This window comes from Blennius ocellaris, assembly GCF_963422515.1.
Source record: "Blennius ocellaris genome assembly, chromosome: 1".
Taxonomy (NCBI): Eukaryota; Metazoa; Chordata; class Actinopteri; order Blenniiformes; family Blenniidae; genus Blennius; species Blennius ocellaris.
Window position 1 is genome coordinate 13,691,921 of NC_137650.1, and position 18,229 is coordinate 13,710,149.

Sequence of the window (18,229 nt, forward strand, 5' to 3'; positions counted from 1 at the left end):
CTGGGAAGTAATGGATACATGCACGCTACTGTGAGAATCCCAAACAGTGAAAGCGATCCCTCTGGGCAACGCTGCTGCTGATCCCCCCACATGTTCCTCAGAGAAGGGTCTTTCTGGGGCACTGACACCGGATCCTGCCTCTCGGTCCTGGGACGGGGATCAGGGCTGGGGGTGGTGGTGGTGGTGGTGGTGGTGGTGTAGATTTGAGGAGTGGAACTTGAGGGGAAGCCAGAGAAAAATGGGTGTGTGGAGGGGGGAGAATGGATTGTCCACGGGTGCTTGGGAAGCACAGGAATATGAGGGGGTATTACCGCCCGGCACAGCAGCCAGATGGACAGCAGATGAGTTCTGTTCAACATTGTGCAGGCCGAAGGAGGAAGAGGAGGGTGGGGATGATGAGCTGGACAGGGGTGAAAGCAGAGGAGAAGAAGAGGGGGAGTGTTTGAGAGAAGACACAGGCTGAAGAGGAATTTTTCCCCTCTCTGGATCGTAACATGTTCACATGTTTAAAAGCTTTTGTGTGTCCCAACATGCCCTGTCATAAAAACCCTCCATCCGATATATTGTTATTGCATCCATCATTACTCCTGCTGGGAAGTTTTATGCAGTTCAAAAAGACGTAAGAGATCCCTGTTTTTGATCAAACAATGATTATTTGCCATCGGCAGGACCCTTGAAGTCGTCTAATAAAAAGTAGACTTCATGCAACTTAAATGCCAATCAACCTCATGTGTAATTCTCTACAGTGGACATGCCTTCACAGGGAAGAGAGCTGCTCTTAGTCTGCCCCCTGCTGGTTAAAATCGCTGACAAACTGGAATCAGTGTTTGACTTTCTTTAATCCTATACTGCCACCTGGTGATGGAGATAAGTACTATCGGCTTTCACGAAACCAAATGAGGTTTATTTATAGTAAACAACTGCACACACCACTTTTTCCGAACGTAATGTTAAGAAATTTGGAGGGATTTTTATTTAAATTTACAAAAGGTTGTAGATACAGAATAAATACATGAATAAATTAGTTTGAGTCTTGTCTCGGGTGCCTTTATATTCACTTTACATGTTCTCCCTGTGCAGGTGTAGGTCTCTTCCAAAGTCCCAAGACGACTTTTTTTGTGGTTAATTAGTGTTTGAATTGAGCGTGAATGAGAGTTTATGTGATTGTCAGTCTGTGTAGGTTGAACTCTGTTCACCTGTCCAGAGGTGGGCTCAGTCTTCGACCTCCTCCCACAAACAGCACGATTTTCAACCATCTGAAACGTCACCTGGAATCAGTCCCAGTGGTCACGACCCCCAAACTGGATAAAGACTTATACAAGGTGGATGTTCATGTTATCACCCCTGAATATACACTACTCGTAACTTTTCAGGTAAATTGCAGTTGGTTTAACTGCTTGCCCTGACTGAAACACCACCGCACGCTACTGGAAATGACCAATGCATGTTTGTTCATTGGTGCACTACTTTCATGATATAATATCTTTGTTGCATGAGCTTTTTACGTTTTCCTTGAATTTCACCAGAATTTCTAATATCCAGAACTTTTTTGTGAGTAGTGTAGATCTATCGACATGTATTAACCCCCCAAACCACTAGATGGTAGCAATAAGTTACTTTTGCTTTGTGGGAAACCTGATCCTTTAAAATGTTCTGATAAAGTCCTCATTACTATGGTAAAAGCATTTTTATTTCTTTATTTCGTCGGGACTATGACAAATAATGATATATATTTATTCATCCATCTGCTATACTTCTTCATCCAGTTAATGGGTGCAGGGTCCAGTTTATCCCAGTTGACAGGGCACATACGCAGCAAGACATACACTGAAATAATACTATATAATACAAAATAATGTGGAAAAAATAGAAAAGGTTCATATATACAGCTACATAGTCAATACGCTTAGAAAACTGCAGATTCATATACACTTGTTGAGCTTATGAAACACTCTGCACTCTAAACTATGATGCCACAAGGCTAATAAAATGAAAAATATGTAATTAACCTAAAGTTTGATTCAGGCCCTCTAACTCAGATATTCTCCAGTAAAAACCGTACACAGCTTAATGCACGTAATCAAGAAATCATGTGAAGAAATCTGCCATTGTGTTGATAAACTGTCACATTTTCCTGGATGGAGATGACTGGTTATTTAGCAAAGTATACTTAGATTGCCTTTGGGACAGACTTGAAAACAAATGTTTTGGATCATTTAAATCAGCTTTATTCACAGCTCTGTTGAGAGTTCCTTTATAATATTATTTACTTGCTAATGTTTTTGGTTTTACAATCTGCATGACTTTTAGTTTGAGTACCTTATCAACTTTCACCTTTTGTTTTGTTTTAACAGATGGGTGCAAAGTTAGCCTGAAGTATCGAGCTACAACAGCAACATAAAGGAAAAAATCCTGAACAATCTTTGCAACATTGTGAAGAACGAAATTCACAAACACAGAGAAGCAATTTTAAATATACTGACTGCAGTTGGGTTCACAAATTCGTTTTGAGTTCTTGAAACACTGAATATTCATTTTGCGGTAGTTCCAGAACAGTGAATTCAAATATGCAAGGAAATATTTGATACTTTAAAAAATGTTTAAATAGACACAAGAAAAGATTTGACTTTTTATTTAGATATAAAAACCTGTTCATACACAATGATCATATACATTTTCTCACGTTAACTTTTTTTTCCTTCTGTTGGCTGGTTATGCAGATATCTCTGTGGCCTGTGAATTCAGAATTTTTTTTTTCAGAACTAAAACAGCAAGGAACTGCAACAATTTGCTCATCAATAATGCTAATGTATTTCTATGGCAAAAATTATTTATTTTTCAAAGGATTTGAATTGGATTTATGGCAGCAGCCATTGCTGCCCATTTTATAGTGTGGTCTGTTGTTTCCTGTGAGATTCAGCTTTTTTAATTTTTTTCAAATACAGAGTGGCTTTCCCCCAAATATAGTGCTTTGACACAGGCTAACATATCTGACTATTAAATGTAATGAAATATCACCTGTCTGTTGATGCGTTTGGTACATTTAGCATCAGAGGCAGCAATGCAGCCCCACAGTGTGATGATTTCGCCACCATGTTTTCAGACAAAATGTTACTAACTCGGCTTTATTTGGCAGTCTATAAACAAACTGATGTCGTGGCTTATCAGAGGATATTCTCCAAGTGAGATTGTTTTGCTTCTCTCAAATTTGTAGTCCCTTTGTGTTCTACATAGTTGAAAGAAAGAAAGCATAATTTTTATTAATCCCTTGGGGAAGATATTTGTTTTCATTTGACCCATGCTATTCATAGTAAACCCTATCCTACCCTATGCATGTAAGAAACAGTGGGATGCTATGATGTGGTGTCCTGGAAACATAAGGTCAAGGTCTCACAGAGCCACAGTTGTAGCCATTCAGCAGTGGGATTTGAACCTGCAAACATCCGATCCCAAGTCCTCAAGTTTCTCTAACCTGTAGGCCATCGCTGCCCTAGTTCAAAATGAAATATAATGTAAGACTAAATCTTCCCAGACCAGAACAACAAGACCCAGACAAGACTAAAACTTTAAGGGGCTGAAACCAAGACCTTGAACATGTGTTCTTGAGACCGGTTTCAAGTAGTACAACAGGCTATGTATGCTATTAATTTTTTTTTACATTTTTTACAGTCATTCCAATTTGCTTTTATAGAGAAAATAGAAAAGCCCAACATATCCACATGAGCAAGCAGGTGTGTTTGCGACTGTGGAAAGGAAAAACTCCCCCAACAAGGAGAAACCTTTGCAGAAACCAGACTCAGAGGTGGCGGCATTCTGCGGACCGGTTGGGGTGAGAGGATAGAGGAGAGGAGAGGAGAGACAGAGAAAGACTTGGTGGAAAAAAAAAATACATACAATACCCTTGTTAGTGCTACATACATTTTTTATTTTTTTATTTTTTTATTTTTGATAATACATTAACCACAGTGATCTAAATATTTCCCAACTGCCATGAGATTAAGTCCAGCCTGAGCAACAACAGAGCAAAAGGCCTAAATAATGACAACAATTATAACAAAAGCAAAAACAAAAGGACATAAAACAAAAATAAATAAATAAATAAATAAATAAAACAAACAAACAAACACAACAACAACAAAAGCAAACAACAACTTGGTTTTGATAATTAACAGAACAATCTCGTCAATGAGGAGTGTGTGTGTGTGTGTGTGTGTGTGTGTGTGTGTGTGTGTGTGTGTGTGTGTGTGTGTGTGTGTGTGTGTGTGTGCGTGTGTGTGTGTGTGTGTGTGTGTGAGTGTGTGTGGTTTGTCCTCTGGATGTGAATGGAACTGTTGTGGGGGGGTATGCTATTAATTAAATGAAAGATTAGGAAAGGTACATATGTTCCTGAAAACATGGCGATTTCGAGGGGAATTTTCTCTATATCATTGCGACGTGTTGAAATTGTTATTTGGGGACCAGATATCACGCTTTCCTTTGAAGTCATCCTTTTTTTCCGTACGATTCGCTCTCAGCCAATGAGCTTCGAGAAAAGACCACATCTCTGCGATTCAGGAAACCCTCTCCCTCTCCACCAATCAGGACATCAAGTTACAATACGTATAAATAATATCCGCTATGTGCTTTCAAGATAAAAGATAGTTTCAGCATCAGTACCACCACAGAGTGGAGAACTACTTACTATCGCGTTGATAGGAGAGGGAAAAAATTAAAGATTTCAAAGTGATGATAAAAATGACGAACAATAAACTGAAAGTAATAGTTATGGTTGGGCTTGGTTCGACATCATCTTCCGTTATTTTGAAGTCGACCGGTGTACTTCCGGTATGGCTCCTCTCCGTCTCGCCGAGCTTCACTGAGCTGCTGCCGCTGCTGTGAATGTTGAACGGAGGAGACTGATGAGTGCGGCGTGCTGCTCCCCCTGGCTTTATCTTTTTAAAGGTAGATTTTCATTCCGCGGTCTTCAGAGTTTGACGGGATTTTTTTTTTTTCTGGGGCTGAAGAAGCTTGGCACGTCTGTCGAAGATGTCTGTGGCCGGGCTGAAGAAGCAGTTCCACAAAGCCAGTCAGGTATGGAGACGCCTGTTTGTTATCGCTCCTTCATAACAACGATTGTTTGGATGTGGATCGTGTTTCCCGTTAGCGGAACCGGGCTCCAGGTGTTCGACCAGCAGCGCACCAGGTGATGCTCTAACGGAGGGCTCAGGTCCACCTGCTGATGTGAAGCATTTCTTCTACTTTTTTTTTTTTTTATCCCGGTAAGTTCGTTTTGAGAGGCGAAATCCTCGCACCAAACTCCATTGAAAATACAAGACATTCAACATTTCTTTTCCAATACAAACCAACAAACCTGAACTGATCGGTTTAATTTTACAATGCTTACAAAATCCAGAATTCATTTTATGATTCGGCATTATTGTTGACATTGACACTTCAATAAGTTATCCTCATGCATATCCGCACGATGTCTCTCAAAGTTGCTTATAAGATACAAGAAATAAGAAACAAATGACTGTTTAAAGAGCCAGTGAACGTACACTATTTCTTTTGTGTGTTGCTCTGGCCTTATCTATGTACAGGGGAGATAAGAGTGTATAAATATCCTTATTTGAGACCTTGGAAGGCGACCAAGCTGTGGTTTAATCAGTTATCTATTATGTGCACTGTTGTGTGTTGTCTACGTCTTTGCACATGTCTGATCATTCAAGGGATTGTTTTGGCTGCTCTGTTGGGAAATCATACCCCAGCAAGCTGAGGTAGCATATCTTATAGGTCTTGACTATCTTGTGAATTCAGCTGGGCCGCCATCAGATCACGAGAGGGAATATACACACACATGAAGGCTGGACCATATTACTTCAACATGCAATATGTGATCGTTTTGTCAAGTATTGCAATTAAAGATATGATACCTACGTTTGTTTTGCCTCTGGTGTGGGATTTGTACTTCTATTTTTACATGTCTGTCTGCAGTTCCCACCAGCAGCGAATTAGAAATGGATAAAACTGGTGGCTTTGTTATTTGTGGTCATTTTGCCTTAACTTTTTTCTTTTCTTTTTTGATTGCTGGCTTTTTGCCACCAGCGATGAAGTAATTCTGAAATGATGAAGTGTTGACTATGACTGCATTGTGCATGGGAACATAATCGTTTTCCCACACAATTCAGACAGTTTTTTCATTTGCAAATTTTGATATTGCAATGGCAATAAATTCACATCAGTGTATCCTGTAGCTCCAATGCATACAGAAACACGCACCCAGGTTGTAATTATTGCCATCTGTTCACACATCTAGTACTCTCAAATAACCATTCCCATATCTCATAGAAATACGATTTTAGAATTATTATGGTTTTTCTTTTCCCACAGTCTCCTGACACCAAAATACAGAGTGGTGGGCGGCTCTGACTAACTGTGAAGCACCTCGTACACTTAGATAAGATGTCATTGGAAAGAAAGGCTGCTTGTTGAAATGTGCAGGTACTGGAGGACGGAGTTTGGCATGATGTTGACTTCACAGGTTCTTCTCCATCTGTTCAGTGTTCTCTTATCGTACAGAGAGACAGAGAGGAGTTGCTGACTGTATTAAAGTATGCAGTTGTATTTTGAGCTCTCAGGGTCGCCTTTGAAAAATTGTTTTTTTTCCCCCTTTGCTGGCCTCAAAAGTATGCATCTTTTTTTCTTTCATTTTCTATTATGAGGAGGTCAACACTATGCTGATGAAATAGGAAAGATCGAGCAGATTGGTCACATCACCATCCCAAACTCATTTGTATCTAATTTTAACATCCTTACCCTTTAGATAATTTTACCTTGAAAGAAACACAGGAATTCAACAATCAGGAGTCATTTCACATTTTGGGTCTTGGGACTCTTTCCTAAGGTTCACACAGTCTTTGATGTAAACCGGTCGCGGTTGCAGATAGTTGGCAATGTGTCGGTGCGTCTCTGAAACCAGCCTGTCGGTGCTGAGAGCCGGAGCCCCGTAGCTTCCCCGGTAGAAACGGGGTCGGGCAGATTCCCCGAGGACAGAGGTGATGCCAGATCCCCTGCAGCCGATCCCAGCCCGCTGACTGCTGGCAGGAAGAGAGAAAGGCTGTGGACTCGGTTAAAGCTGCAGCTCCGAGTTGCAGGTTGAATGCCCACTCGCTTGCAGGGGAAACATTCCCACAGAAACACAAACAGTTGTGCTCTTATCTCAGAAGGCTGACTGCATATCAAGCAAACTCCTCAAAATTCTGTGTATTACCTAACCGTTGTGGATAAGAAGCACTGTGAGGCTGTAGGTGCTGTTATTTCCAGCTGTCTTCAGTCAAGCGGGAAATACTTCACTGTCAATTCTTTAAGCTTAACTCACCTGGTCACGTGCAGTATTTACAGGTCTGGGCCTGTTGGTACATTACAAAAGTGTTCACCGAAAAAAACCTCCAGCTCTATATGATAAACATCGAGATGTTTTGAACGCAACTGTCGTTTTAGTTCTAAGAGAGATTAGTATGGTTTTCCTTCTTCTTGACATCACTATAAGTTGCTTTTGGGGGCTCACCGTAAGCAGCTAGCGTTCCAAATTGATTGTGAAAGTCTCCTTAAAAAGTCTTGCATCAGAGTTTAAATGAATGGAGCCCAGCCTGTCCTCGGGGCTGTGACCACTCACGCAGAGTATTGACATTTTCCTTAAATTGTAATTAAAGTTTTTGAAGTTGTCTCAGCAAGTTGCCAGGGCTTGGCATCTGGGATTTGTGTCCATTGTAACAAAAGAAAACCAAACCTAACTGGTTCTTGTATGTACGATCCGCCGTAATCCACCCATCCGCCTGTTTCACCTGCCTCATCCAGGCGATGGTTATATAAGAGACTGTGACACGCACGTTTGGCTAAAGGTGGCGTTGCTGTGGAATATAGCTTTGGAAGAGGGAATGATGATAGGCAAACACTATAAAGTACAGATGTTTTTAGTCTCTGTTGGCTCATTGTTCACTGGCGTACAGTCTGGTGTGAATCTAATCCCGGGGACAGGTTTTTCCAGGTTTATCCAGTTTGTCCAATAGCCCAGAAACATGCATTTGAGCTTTGTTGATAAGTGGAATTAGGCGAAATTGTTGCATTTTTTTGCTCATCTGTCTCAGGCGATCTGTCTAACTTTGACTTTTTCTTTGCTCATAGTCAACTGAGAATTCAGGGCCCGCGACCCTAAATTAATTAAAACTGGGTGTGCCAAATTATATTTATTATAGTTTCACATGAACATTCCCTTATCTTCTCTAAGAGTGTGAAATGTCTGGTGACTCATCTTTGCCTGAGAGGGTGAGCGGGTTTAATGCACATTTAGTATGATTAACTTTTATCTGAAATAATGTAAATATAATAAATCAAGTATTACTGACATTTTTAATGAAATAGGACAAAAAATATATTGGTAGGAAAAGCACAGAAAACTCGAGTATCCCCGGTGCCTCGCTGTGTCGTTGACGTAGAACATGTTCAGTTCAGAAACATTAAAAAAATTAACCCTCATGGTCAGCGGACGTTTATTCTTAGATTGGGACTGTCGTAGACTGTAATGGCCATCAGTTATCCAACCAGTGAGGGCGCTTTGACGTCGGTGATAACCTTCGACCAGCATCTGGGTGAATCATAGATCAGGCCACATATTTAGAGAGCCACTGTGTAATTTGCTCTGTTGGTCCCTCACAGCCCAGAGAAAGTCACATGTCAGGCATCCGGTGCCGTGCAGAGTGAACGCAAATGTCATCATCTATCTATCTGATTACCTGTAAATTGATTCCCGTGTGCGCGAACGAAATGTCAACTATGCCACATCCTGTATGCATGTTATTTTCTAGTGCTGCTTGCTGCACGCTTGTCTGAGCTGATTCTCTCCGTGTTTAAGTTGAAGACAAATGTCAGGCCTTTAACCAAGACATAATTCCATTTTCACTTCCTCACTTTATCAGATGTGAGAAAAGAGCATGCGATGAACATATATAGTGGTCAGATATTCAAACCTGGAAATTCCCCCGTGAGCAGCATCACTGTTTGATCTCACTGTGTTTTTGAATCGATAGTAGTGAAACGTATCACTGGGGAAACACATAGAGACAGATAATCACACACAGTCACACCTGACGGCAATTAGAGAGTCACAAATTAGCCTCAAATGCATGTTATTGGACTGTGGGAGGAAACTGGATTCCCAGACTGAAACCCACTCAAACTCCATACGAACAGGTTCCCAAGCTGCTGTGAGGGGAACCACAGTACAGAAACACCACAGGGCTGAAAGTATCAGTCACGTGACAATAGAGCATTTGTCGTGTACTCCAACAACCTCGTTGGCTTTTTCACCTGCTTCCTGGAGAAGAAATGGCAACATGACCCAGCCTGAAACCCCTCAGTCATTGAGCAGAAGATAACCAGGAAGGGAAACGCTGTCCATTCCTGTTTATTTTAACCATGTCTGACTCTTTGTTCCCACTGTCTTTGTTTCAAGTTGAGTGAAGAGGGATGCATTCTCTTGATATTTTGACATAAATCAACATGAGTAGGGAGCTGTCTCCACACTGCTTGCAGAATTGTTGGATTTCGTGTTTGGAAATGCAACAAAAACTTCAAAGCTACTGGAAAATCATGAAGTGGGGTTTAGGACAGGTCTGTCGTTAGGCACGTCGTCGGGGAAACCCAGTACTCATATCTGGATACTTGCCAATACCGAACAGTGCTTAACGCGATCAGATTTCCCCTATGTATTTTTTGTGCCTCGGGAAAGTGCCACTGGGTATGATGTAATAATCAGTAAACGTAGTGAAAGACAAACCGGCGGCATGAGATACCTCATTTCAAGAATGATCAGATTTACTATTCCTTTCGTGGTGGTGCTTCCGGTCTGGCTCGATCTCCTCTGTGCGCGTCATCGACAAACCCTGGCAGGCTTCAGTGACACTCCACACATTACTGGATGCAATAAAGATATGATCTCTGGCAATGGTTGTAGGGCATATATGCCGAAATTAATTAGCAAATTTCAAATATGTGGGAAGCAAAGATGGAGTGTTGTGAAACGGTGGGAACAGGAAACAGCTGCACAGACTCATTATTTTCATTCCCCAGGTGGACTATAAAGAAGGTTGGTACAAACTGCTGCTGGGGATCCAAACCTGTAGTTTCTCATCACTCCTCTTCCGCCTCAATCTCCATTTCCCGGCATTTATTTGTTTTGGAAGGACCTACAGACTGGAATGTGGTCAGCATTTATTAGTAAAGCAAAAAAAAAAACAAAGAAACAGAAATGTTGCCTTGCTCGAGGGAACTTAAAGAAGACACTAATACATGACAAACGTATTTGTAAATTGATCAAAAAAGTGAGAATTGGGTTACAATGAAGCAGAGTCGATTCATTGATTCACTGTTTTTGTGGCTTTTGCTAAACGAGAAACAATACATAATTGTGAATTCCTCTAACAGAGACAGAAAACCATGCTGTCAGCTTGACCGTGGCCAAATCCCAATTAAATCTTCAAACCTATAACATCCTGTAGTGTGTTTTAGGTGCATTGCTGCTTGTGGCTGTGGGCACAGTCTGCTCAGCCTCGAGCTCACGCTCCAGAGAAGCACTTGTTCTTTTCTACCGTGCAAAGTCCAGTGTCAGTTGTACAGGTGGAGCCTTCTGTCCTTGTAGGTTTATGACTAATACACACTAATACACAGGCCTGTACTGACAGGTTCTCAGTCTGCTGTGAACACACGCGGCACTTGTAATCGATGTTGTCACTTGAGTTTTGTGAGAACGGTGCCTCTTATGACATACTGTATCAACAGGAAACGGCCACACTTTGAGGTTTCAGTGTCTGCGGAGAGTCTGTACTTGCATTCCTCATGTTAAACACCAGAGTCAACAATCATAGGGTGTTTGAAGCATAAAGCTGACATGGCAAAACACATTTGAATTTCTTAACAATTTCACATTATATCGAGGAACAAATGTCCGTGCTGTAGTTGTGAATTGGTGAGAGACTCTGTTGCTCTGGAATGAAACGCCTTTGACCTCAGTTCTGCCTGATCCAAATTCAGATGAAGTTGGTATCAAAAATTGATTGGTTTCCCGTGTCTTGGTTTAATTGCACCTCGTTCTCGGCAATCTTTGTGTCCAATTCTGCAAAGATTTGCCCTTGGTGACCTTCTCTAATTCACAATATTCGGTTAACGCAGACGCACAGGAGCTCACTCCAAGTGCGAGCACAGAGGTGTCCAGGTGTCACATGCTGGCCCGCCTGCGACATCACTTATCTCCCCTCCTGCAGGAGCGCCGTGCTATCACAATAACCTTTGTGCGCCGGCCACCTGCAACAGAAAACTAAAATGCCACCACTTGGAAGTGGAGGAGCTGACACCTCCGCGAAAAGACTGCATCCATCTTTAATGACGAGCGATGGAGGGACGGAGCCACAGGCCGCCTGGCGGCCTGGCAGCCTGCCTTTCAGTTCATTAACATTGCAGCGACTCATCATCATTATGTGCAGCTTCACTGTGACGTGGAGCAGCCAGTTTGTGTTTGTGGGACTAAATGAGTTGATACATGATATACTGGGCGTACACTTGGATTGTTTCCCAAAACAGTGACATATGATACAGACATCTTTTCTTCTCTGTCGAGGCAAAATCGTCACTTTCCAACTGGAGAATTGAATATGAAACTCATTTGGTTTTTATGCTTCAGGATCATTATCATTCCCCAACTAAAACCTTGGTTATTTTTTTAACCAAGACAGTCAATATGCTCAAGTATGTTTGGTGAGGAAACTGGTTCAGTTGTTCTGTCTGTGTTGAGAAAGCGCTCTACAACCTACAGCTGAACTCGCTGCTGTTTGTCACACTCAGAACAATGGTGCAGAATTCAGTTGGGATTAGAAATAAAATGGTAGCTGCAGCCAACTTGGAACAATAGATTGTGAAATCACAGGATTGTTGTGAAAAGCAGTGTGTGAGGGTGTGACCGTGAGGTTCGAAGCCAGTATCCAGGACCTTTTTGGGTTCTGGTTTGAGTCCCTGATTGAAAAAAACTGGTCCTACATAACCCTGAAGGACACTGCTGAGATATAACTCATGTCTGCACGCTCCAACATTATCCTCATCATGTCTTACCATAACAAACTTTAGGGAAACAGTAGTTACAGCACTTTTAGGCTTTAGATTATGCACACTTTTTGTTTATATAGAGCAAATCATACTTATTTTTTGTCGCACAAAGTTTGTTCCGAAGCAGTTTTCACTTTCTTTTCGCATGGGGGAATTTCACCAGTCACCCTCACATTGGCAGCTTGTCTTGGTGTGAACTCGCCTCGTCTCCAAAAATGATGAGCGACGTCACTTAAAATTACAAGAGGATTAATCCAGAGGCTTTGTAAATCATAGGCTGTTCCCATTTTTTCAGCCATTAAAATGCTGAAACGCTCTTCCTCATTTCAATTACTTTAGGGGCATTTTGGGCTTTATTAAATGGATGCTGTTAGAAAATGCGTTCAAAAAAAGATGAGCTGAATGGCACTTAATCAAGAGCCAATATAGCCTGGGCTCACCGCTTGATGGCATGTTCTATTTAGTCCAACCTCTTATTTTTCAAATAAAATGATGCCAAAAGGTTAGAGATTTGGTTTGCAGCTGAACTTTGAAGTGTTTTCTGTGTTAGTTTTAGATCACGACTTGTACCAATTTCACACAATTCATCCAGGAGTGCATAAAGAGTCCAAAAACAGACTGACATTAATACATTTTTCAGCCAATAAGATGCCAGTTTTAAACATAAACCATTGTTTTAGAATGTGAGTATTCAAGGAAAAATCTAGCTGCAAGACCATTGTTGTCTCGCTTCGTCGTTCCCAACCTTTTTTCCTTGGAGACCTTCTGAATTTACCGCTCAGAAACTCTCCTGATCCATTTTCAATCTCTGAACTGGTTAAGCCTGTCTACCACTCAATAAGTCTTCCTGTACTTCACGGTATCATCTCCTGTCTAATGTGACTTAATCAGACTGGCTCGATTAACGCATACTTGGACACACGGAACAGGCTGAGCGTGCACAGCTCTCGGAGCTTAAAGCTTCACACGGCGACGTCAAACAGAGACATGATAATTCAGTTGTGAAACTCTTCAAATAGATGCCGGTGTTTTATTTTTATTTATTTATTTTTTTTATAGACTACCTTCTGCTATGAAGTTTTAAGCAGCGACGTAAACTGATAACATTGGAATGTAAAATACAAACGTTCACGCTGACCAGTGAACCAGCTGCCATAATGGCTCTTTGTTCCAGTCATTCTGACTGAAGAGGTAATAATTACATTAGTTTTGACCAGGCACATCAGCTGGCGACATGGCTGATGCTAATGGACAAGTGTGTCCCCATTCTGGACGGGACTGTAATGAGGCAATTATCTGAACTGGCAGCTTTAACACCGACATAACAAAGGAGGATTAATCCAATATTGTCTTGTCATCCTGTCTGAGGTTTTTGACAAAAGACAAATTTTCGAGTTAATCCCTTTACGTCTGTTTTCCAGCGGTCTTCGTCTTATCGGGAGATAATGGCCCCACAACAAGCAGCTTGGATTATCTGAAACGATCTGAAATGGAGCAGAGGTTGAGATTTTCATACATGTGACTGCTAACAGGAAATGTAAACAATACAGTGTCTGCTACACAATCTGCTCCTGCCGCTTCCTTCCTGCTGCACACACACACACACACACACACACACAGACACACTCACACACACACATGCACGCACACGTGCACACACTGCGAAAGCTGTGATTCCACATGAACACAGTAGATAACAGTGTTATTCGATACTGTATCTGCTGAATGAAAGTCTCTTGTCTTTGTGTGATGTCTCCAAGGACATTTCAAGCTTTTCAACATTACCGACATATAGAGAGCCTATAGGGTTTGGTTCTCGTGTTATCAAGGTGAAATGTACTTTTACGGTGGGGCAGTGGTTAAGCGCTCTCTCCTCACAACAAGTATGTCGTGGGTTCAAATACAGGGCCTTTCTGTGTGGAGTTGGCATGTTCTCCTCGTGTGTGGGTTTCCTCTGGGTACAGTCCCAAAAACATGCACTTAGTCAAGGCTAAATAAATACAATGATTTCTCTAACTATTTAATTAAAAATACAATATTTCAGATTGTTTGCTTAATTTAAATAAATATAACCTTAAAATATCAGCTCGATGACTCAAAAGAGAACTCACTATTTCATCTCAAAGACAGTGCTATGCTGTTGGTATACCTACCAAAGTTAAAAAAAAAAAAACAATTGTCCCATTGCAACAGCCTTTTTATTAAAGTCTCACAATACAAGTTTGTGGCACAAGATGGTGTCTTTTGCCTCTTGAAGAAGAAACTCGACAAACAGTTAATGCAATAATAGAATAATAGAATCTGTATATTACATTTCATGTGATAAACATATTTAAGGAATTCACTTAACAGAAATTAGAACTACTTTAACCACACAACAAAAAGACCTCCGATTGTGTGTTTAGTACAAATACATCTGGCGACCGATATTTTCGCCATGCCACCATACTAATGTTCAAATAGCTTCAGTGGAAATCCAGAACATTTTTCTCTACAATCTAGATCAATGAAATCAAAAAGCTGAGCCGAACCTCTGAAATCCTTGCCAATTCCAGGCTGGCACTAAAGCCACCCAGTGGCCTGAGTTGACATTTGATTGCATGCACATATGGCAAAATTGTATTAGTAAGATGACTTCTTTTAATCCCTTCTGGTGTTTCTGATAACAGTTTTGGGGAGCACTGTGGGGTCTTCATGGGCTCTGTGGGGGGTCCTGGTTGTTCGACAATACTGTCCTGTGTACAGTCACTTATCAGCTAATCCATGCACGAAGCCACCCAGTATATACTTAGAATTTGCTTCAGACCCACACACAAATCCCGAGGGATTGTCTATTTACTTAAAGAAATTGGAATTCTTATCCGCACTGGCATGAAGGCCTTCCTTGTTATCTTTGTGTGTCGAAGGTAATGCCTCTTCAGTCTACAGTTAACCAATGAAACCTTACCTTGAATTCTGTGCACAGATCCGGATGTCCTTCCTTGAGCTGTTGAGATAAGTTTTGAGTTGTCTCTTCCATTTATTGTGCTTTTTGTGGCACTGTTTGCATTTTGGGCCTTTGTCTGTCCAAGTCCTGAACTTAATCAAGAATCTTTTATCATGGAACTGAGGCACTGATCACAGCCACAACAGAATCAGACCAATTTCTACACCTGTACATGCTGCTGCTGCTGCTGTCCAACACATGGAACATCTCTTATTGCCAGAGAGAAATAAGTACTGTAATCTTTTTCAAAATATGTCCAATAACACTACGCATCAATGTCGGTGTTGTGGTTTTTAATGCAAACGAGCGTCAGGCTTCAGAGAAACTGGCCAACTGTAAAAACATGCAGGACCTTGTTTGAACTGCGCAGCTCGCAGGTTACAGGATCTCAGCGGGAAATCACTGGGCGGCTCCAGTTTCCACTGCATCCCACCCACCTCTGAACAAACAGACTCCTGTTCAAAAACAGCAACAAATAGTCCAGAGCGTGTCGTAATGATGTCACTATTGTTTGTGCTTTGGAAAGCTCAGTTCTCCGTGTTATTAGAAGTGAGGCATAATCTACAAAAGTCCAGAAGTTGCACTCCATGCACATTTCTGCGACCTGTTTTTACCTCTGCAGTGCTGCTGCTCCGGGAGTCGCAAGTGAAGCAGTGTGGCTTTGGTAACACACACACAAACACACACAGACCCACAAAAGCCGAATTCCTGTGTACGTGTGCGTTTCGGTGATTCACCTCCTCGAGACATTCCTCGTGGTTCTGAAAGGAGGCTGCCGTACGTGGAGCTGAAGCTCGACACTCTCTCTTGTCAGTGTCTTAACCGAGGGGGAAAGTGTGATCTGTGACACACTGACAATGAGTCACCAAGCAGCAAACAGGCAGAGCTTCACACTCTCTTTTTCACCTTATAACCATCTGTGTCACAGTCGCCGAAAACACTTGAGTGTCTCATAACTTTGCCCAGACAAATTTCCCACAAGGTTCGAGCACAGCACGAGGCCCAGGCACAAGTCTGAGCTCTACATTATTCAGGCATTACTGTGAGCCGGCACTAACACCCGGACAAATCGCAATAACTTCATTAACCTCGCCGTCTGTAAATCTGACTCGTCTCATTAACCTCTAAATCTAAAGGTAAATCTTCAAGAGGTTAATTATTTTTAGGATTAAAAAGACTTCAGATTAGAATTACCGTAGTGAGTTAAAATTTCTTTGAGAAATAGCTGGAAGTCTGTGTAATGAATGCAAACTGATTAATGCTGCAATGTTTCAGCAAACCTGTGTGGTCAAATACATTAAATGAGTGGTTTTGTGAACTTTCGAGAACAGCCCTGATCTTCTTTCTCTTCGATATCCTCTTTTAGGGCTGCTTGATTATGGGAAGAAATCATAATCACGATTATTTTGGGCAATATTGAAATCACGATTATTTACACGATTATATCTTTGAATTTGGAACAACATTTATTGAGCATGTTTTAAAAAAAGACTCCTGTTAAATATATAAAAATATCTTGTAATGTACAAGTAAAAAATAAACTGCACTCAATCTTTCGAAAACAAGAAATACATAACTTTAGATACTAACATAAACTACAGTATTGCATCATGTTGCTTTACATTATATGTTGGTACTTTGGCCGTCCTGTGAGAACCACGCTTCTCTAAAACCTTCACGAGCTCCATTGCAAAGCATTAGCTACTGCATGGAGGGGCTAATCCTCGTTTCACTCTTTACAAACTGTTTCACCCATCGGATATATGAAGTTACTTTACGTTATGTACTGAAAAAAGTTAAACCTACAGTGCTTTAATGCTAGCCAATAGCATTACTTGGCTTTAAAGTGACACGTTATGACACGTTCATATTTTCATCCAGTGGATTTGTGCTGGCGTTGTATGTGAAAGTGCAGGTTTCACTGCACGTTGCATTTCCTGACTAATTTCAGTTTTGCAATGTACTAAAAAGATATCAGGTACGTGGTACTCTTCAGTAGTTTTTGATAGCTGGTGTCGCGGTGGATGCTAACTCCTTGGTAAGTTTTATACAAAATTACTAAACCTTTGAAAAGACAAAAATAACAAAAGCTCTGTAAAACGGAGTTATAGAAGCTTTAGTAAATACAAAATGTGATATAGTAATATTGTATTATGTCTGCTTTCGTTACGGTCTTATTATTTAGCTGCTTTGTCATCATTTAGTTTGTTTGGGAGTTCTCTGATGAAAAAAAAATAAATCTTGCTATAAAGGAAGAAACCAAGTGTGTCCTCCTTCTGATGTCCAACGCCCCTCTGGGAAAACCTGCGTTCAGAGTGCAGGAAGTAGGAAGCCAGTGATGTATCACCACTGCCACATAATAAAAGAAACTGAAGGCACAATGCTGTGATGGCTACCTTTGATCGGGAAGAAACAGATAACATCCTCGAGAAGATTGCAGTCCTTTCATGTCGATCCCCATCGACTGGAACAGTTTAACTTGCAGAGCGACTGCTGAACCTACTGTGAACCTACTGCTCAGGATCATTCCTGCACTTACATGCAGAATAAACAGTGTCAGCGTGGATTAAACGCTGAGTCGGCACTAGCCATGTTCTGCCCTTGCTGTCACCTGCTGCTACAGTCTTTCTTAATGCCTCCGGCCCCTGGAGCATGGCATTGTCCCATCAGGCTCTGCTGCTTCCTTCCTCTTTTATTTTTGCACCGAAACCCCACAAAGCTTATTGTGAGCGATGTGTTACATTGATTTTTTTACCTTGAAAAAAATACAGTTTTCTGAGAAGGGCAACAACATGTGAAGAAATAATTCCCCCGCAATGTGTAAAAATTAACTTGATGGAAGAGTGATATTGATATTGACATCGACGCTGGTTCTTTGTTGGACTTTGTAAAAATACTGGTTTGCTCTTCTAGCAGCTTGAACTTGAGGTAAAGACACTCACTGCTGGTTATTGTGTCGCCTGTTTGCAGGTGGAATATGATAAAGATAATCCACGTTATTTGTGGTCATATACATAGTTGTAGATGGTGAACTTGATGAACTCATGATTGTCATCCGCTTTTGTGACATCTATATCACAACTCAACAATTGTTTACAAACTCTTCAAAGG

At 41.2% G+C, this 18,229-nt stretch overlaps 1 protein-coding gene across 5 annotated transcripts in view; it reads left to right on the top strand.

Moving 5' to 3' along the window:
- Window positions 1-5,025: 5,025 nt before the first annotated feature.
- sh3gl3a (SH3-domain GRB2-like 3a) overlaps window positions 5,026-18,229 on the top strand; it is a gene marked incomplete at both ends in the record, with an annotated part of 31,041 nt that continues 17,837 nt past the window's right edge. For all 5 annotated transcript variants that reach the window (XM_080520987.1, XM_080520988.1, XM_080520989.1 and 2 more), the window contains one exon: window positions 5,026-5,070. In XM_080520987.1, the coding sequence (XP_080377113.1) occupies window positions 5,026-5,070 (45 nt within the window). The remainder of the gene's footprint in view (window positions 5,071-18,229) is intronic.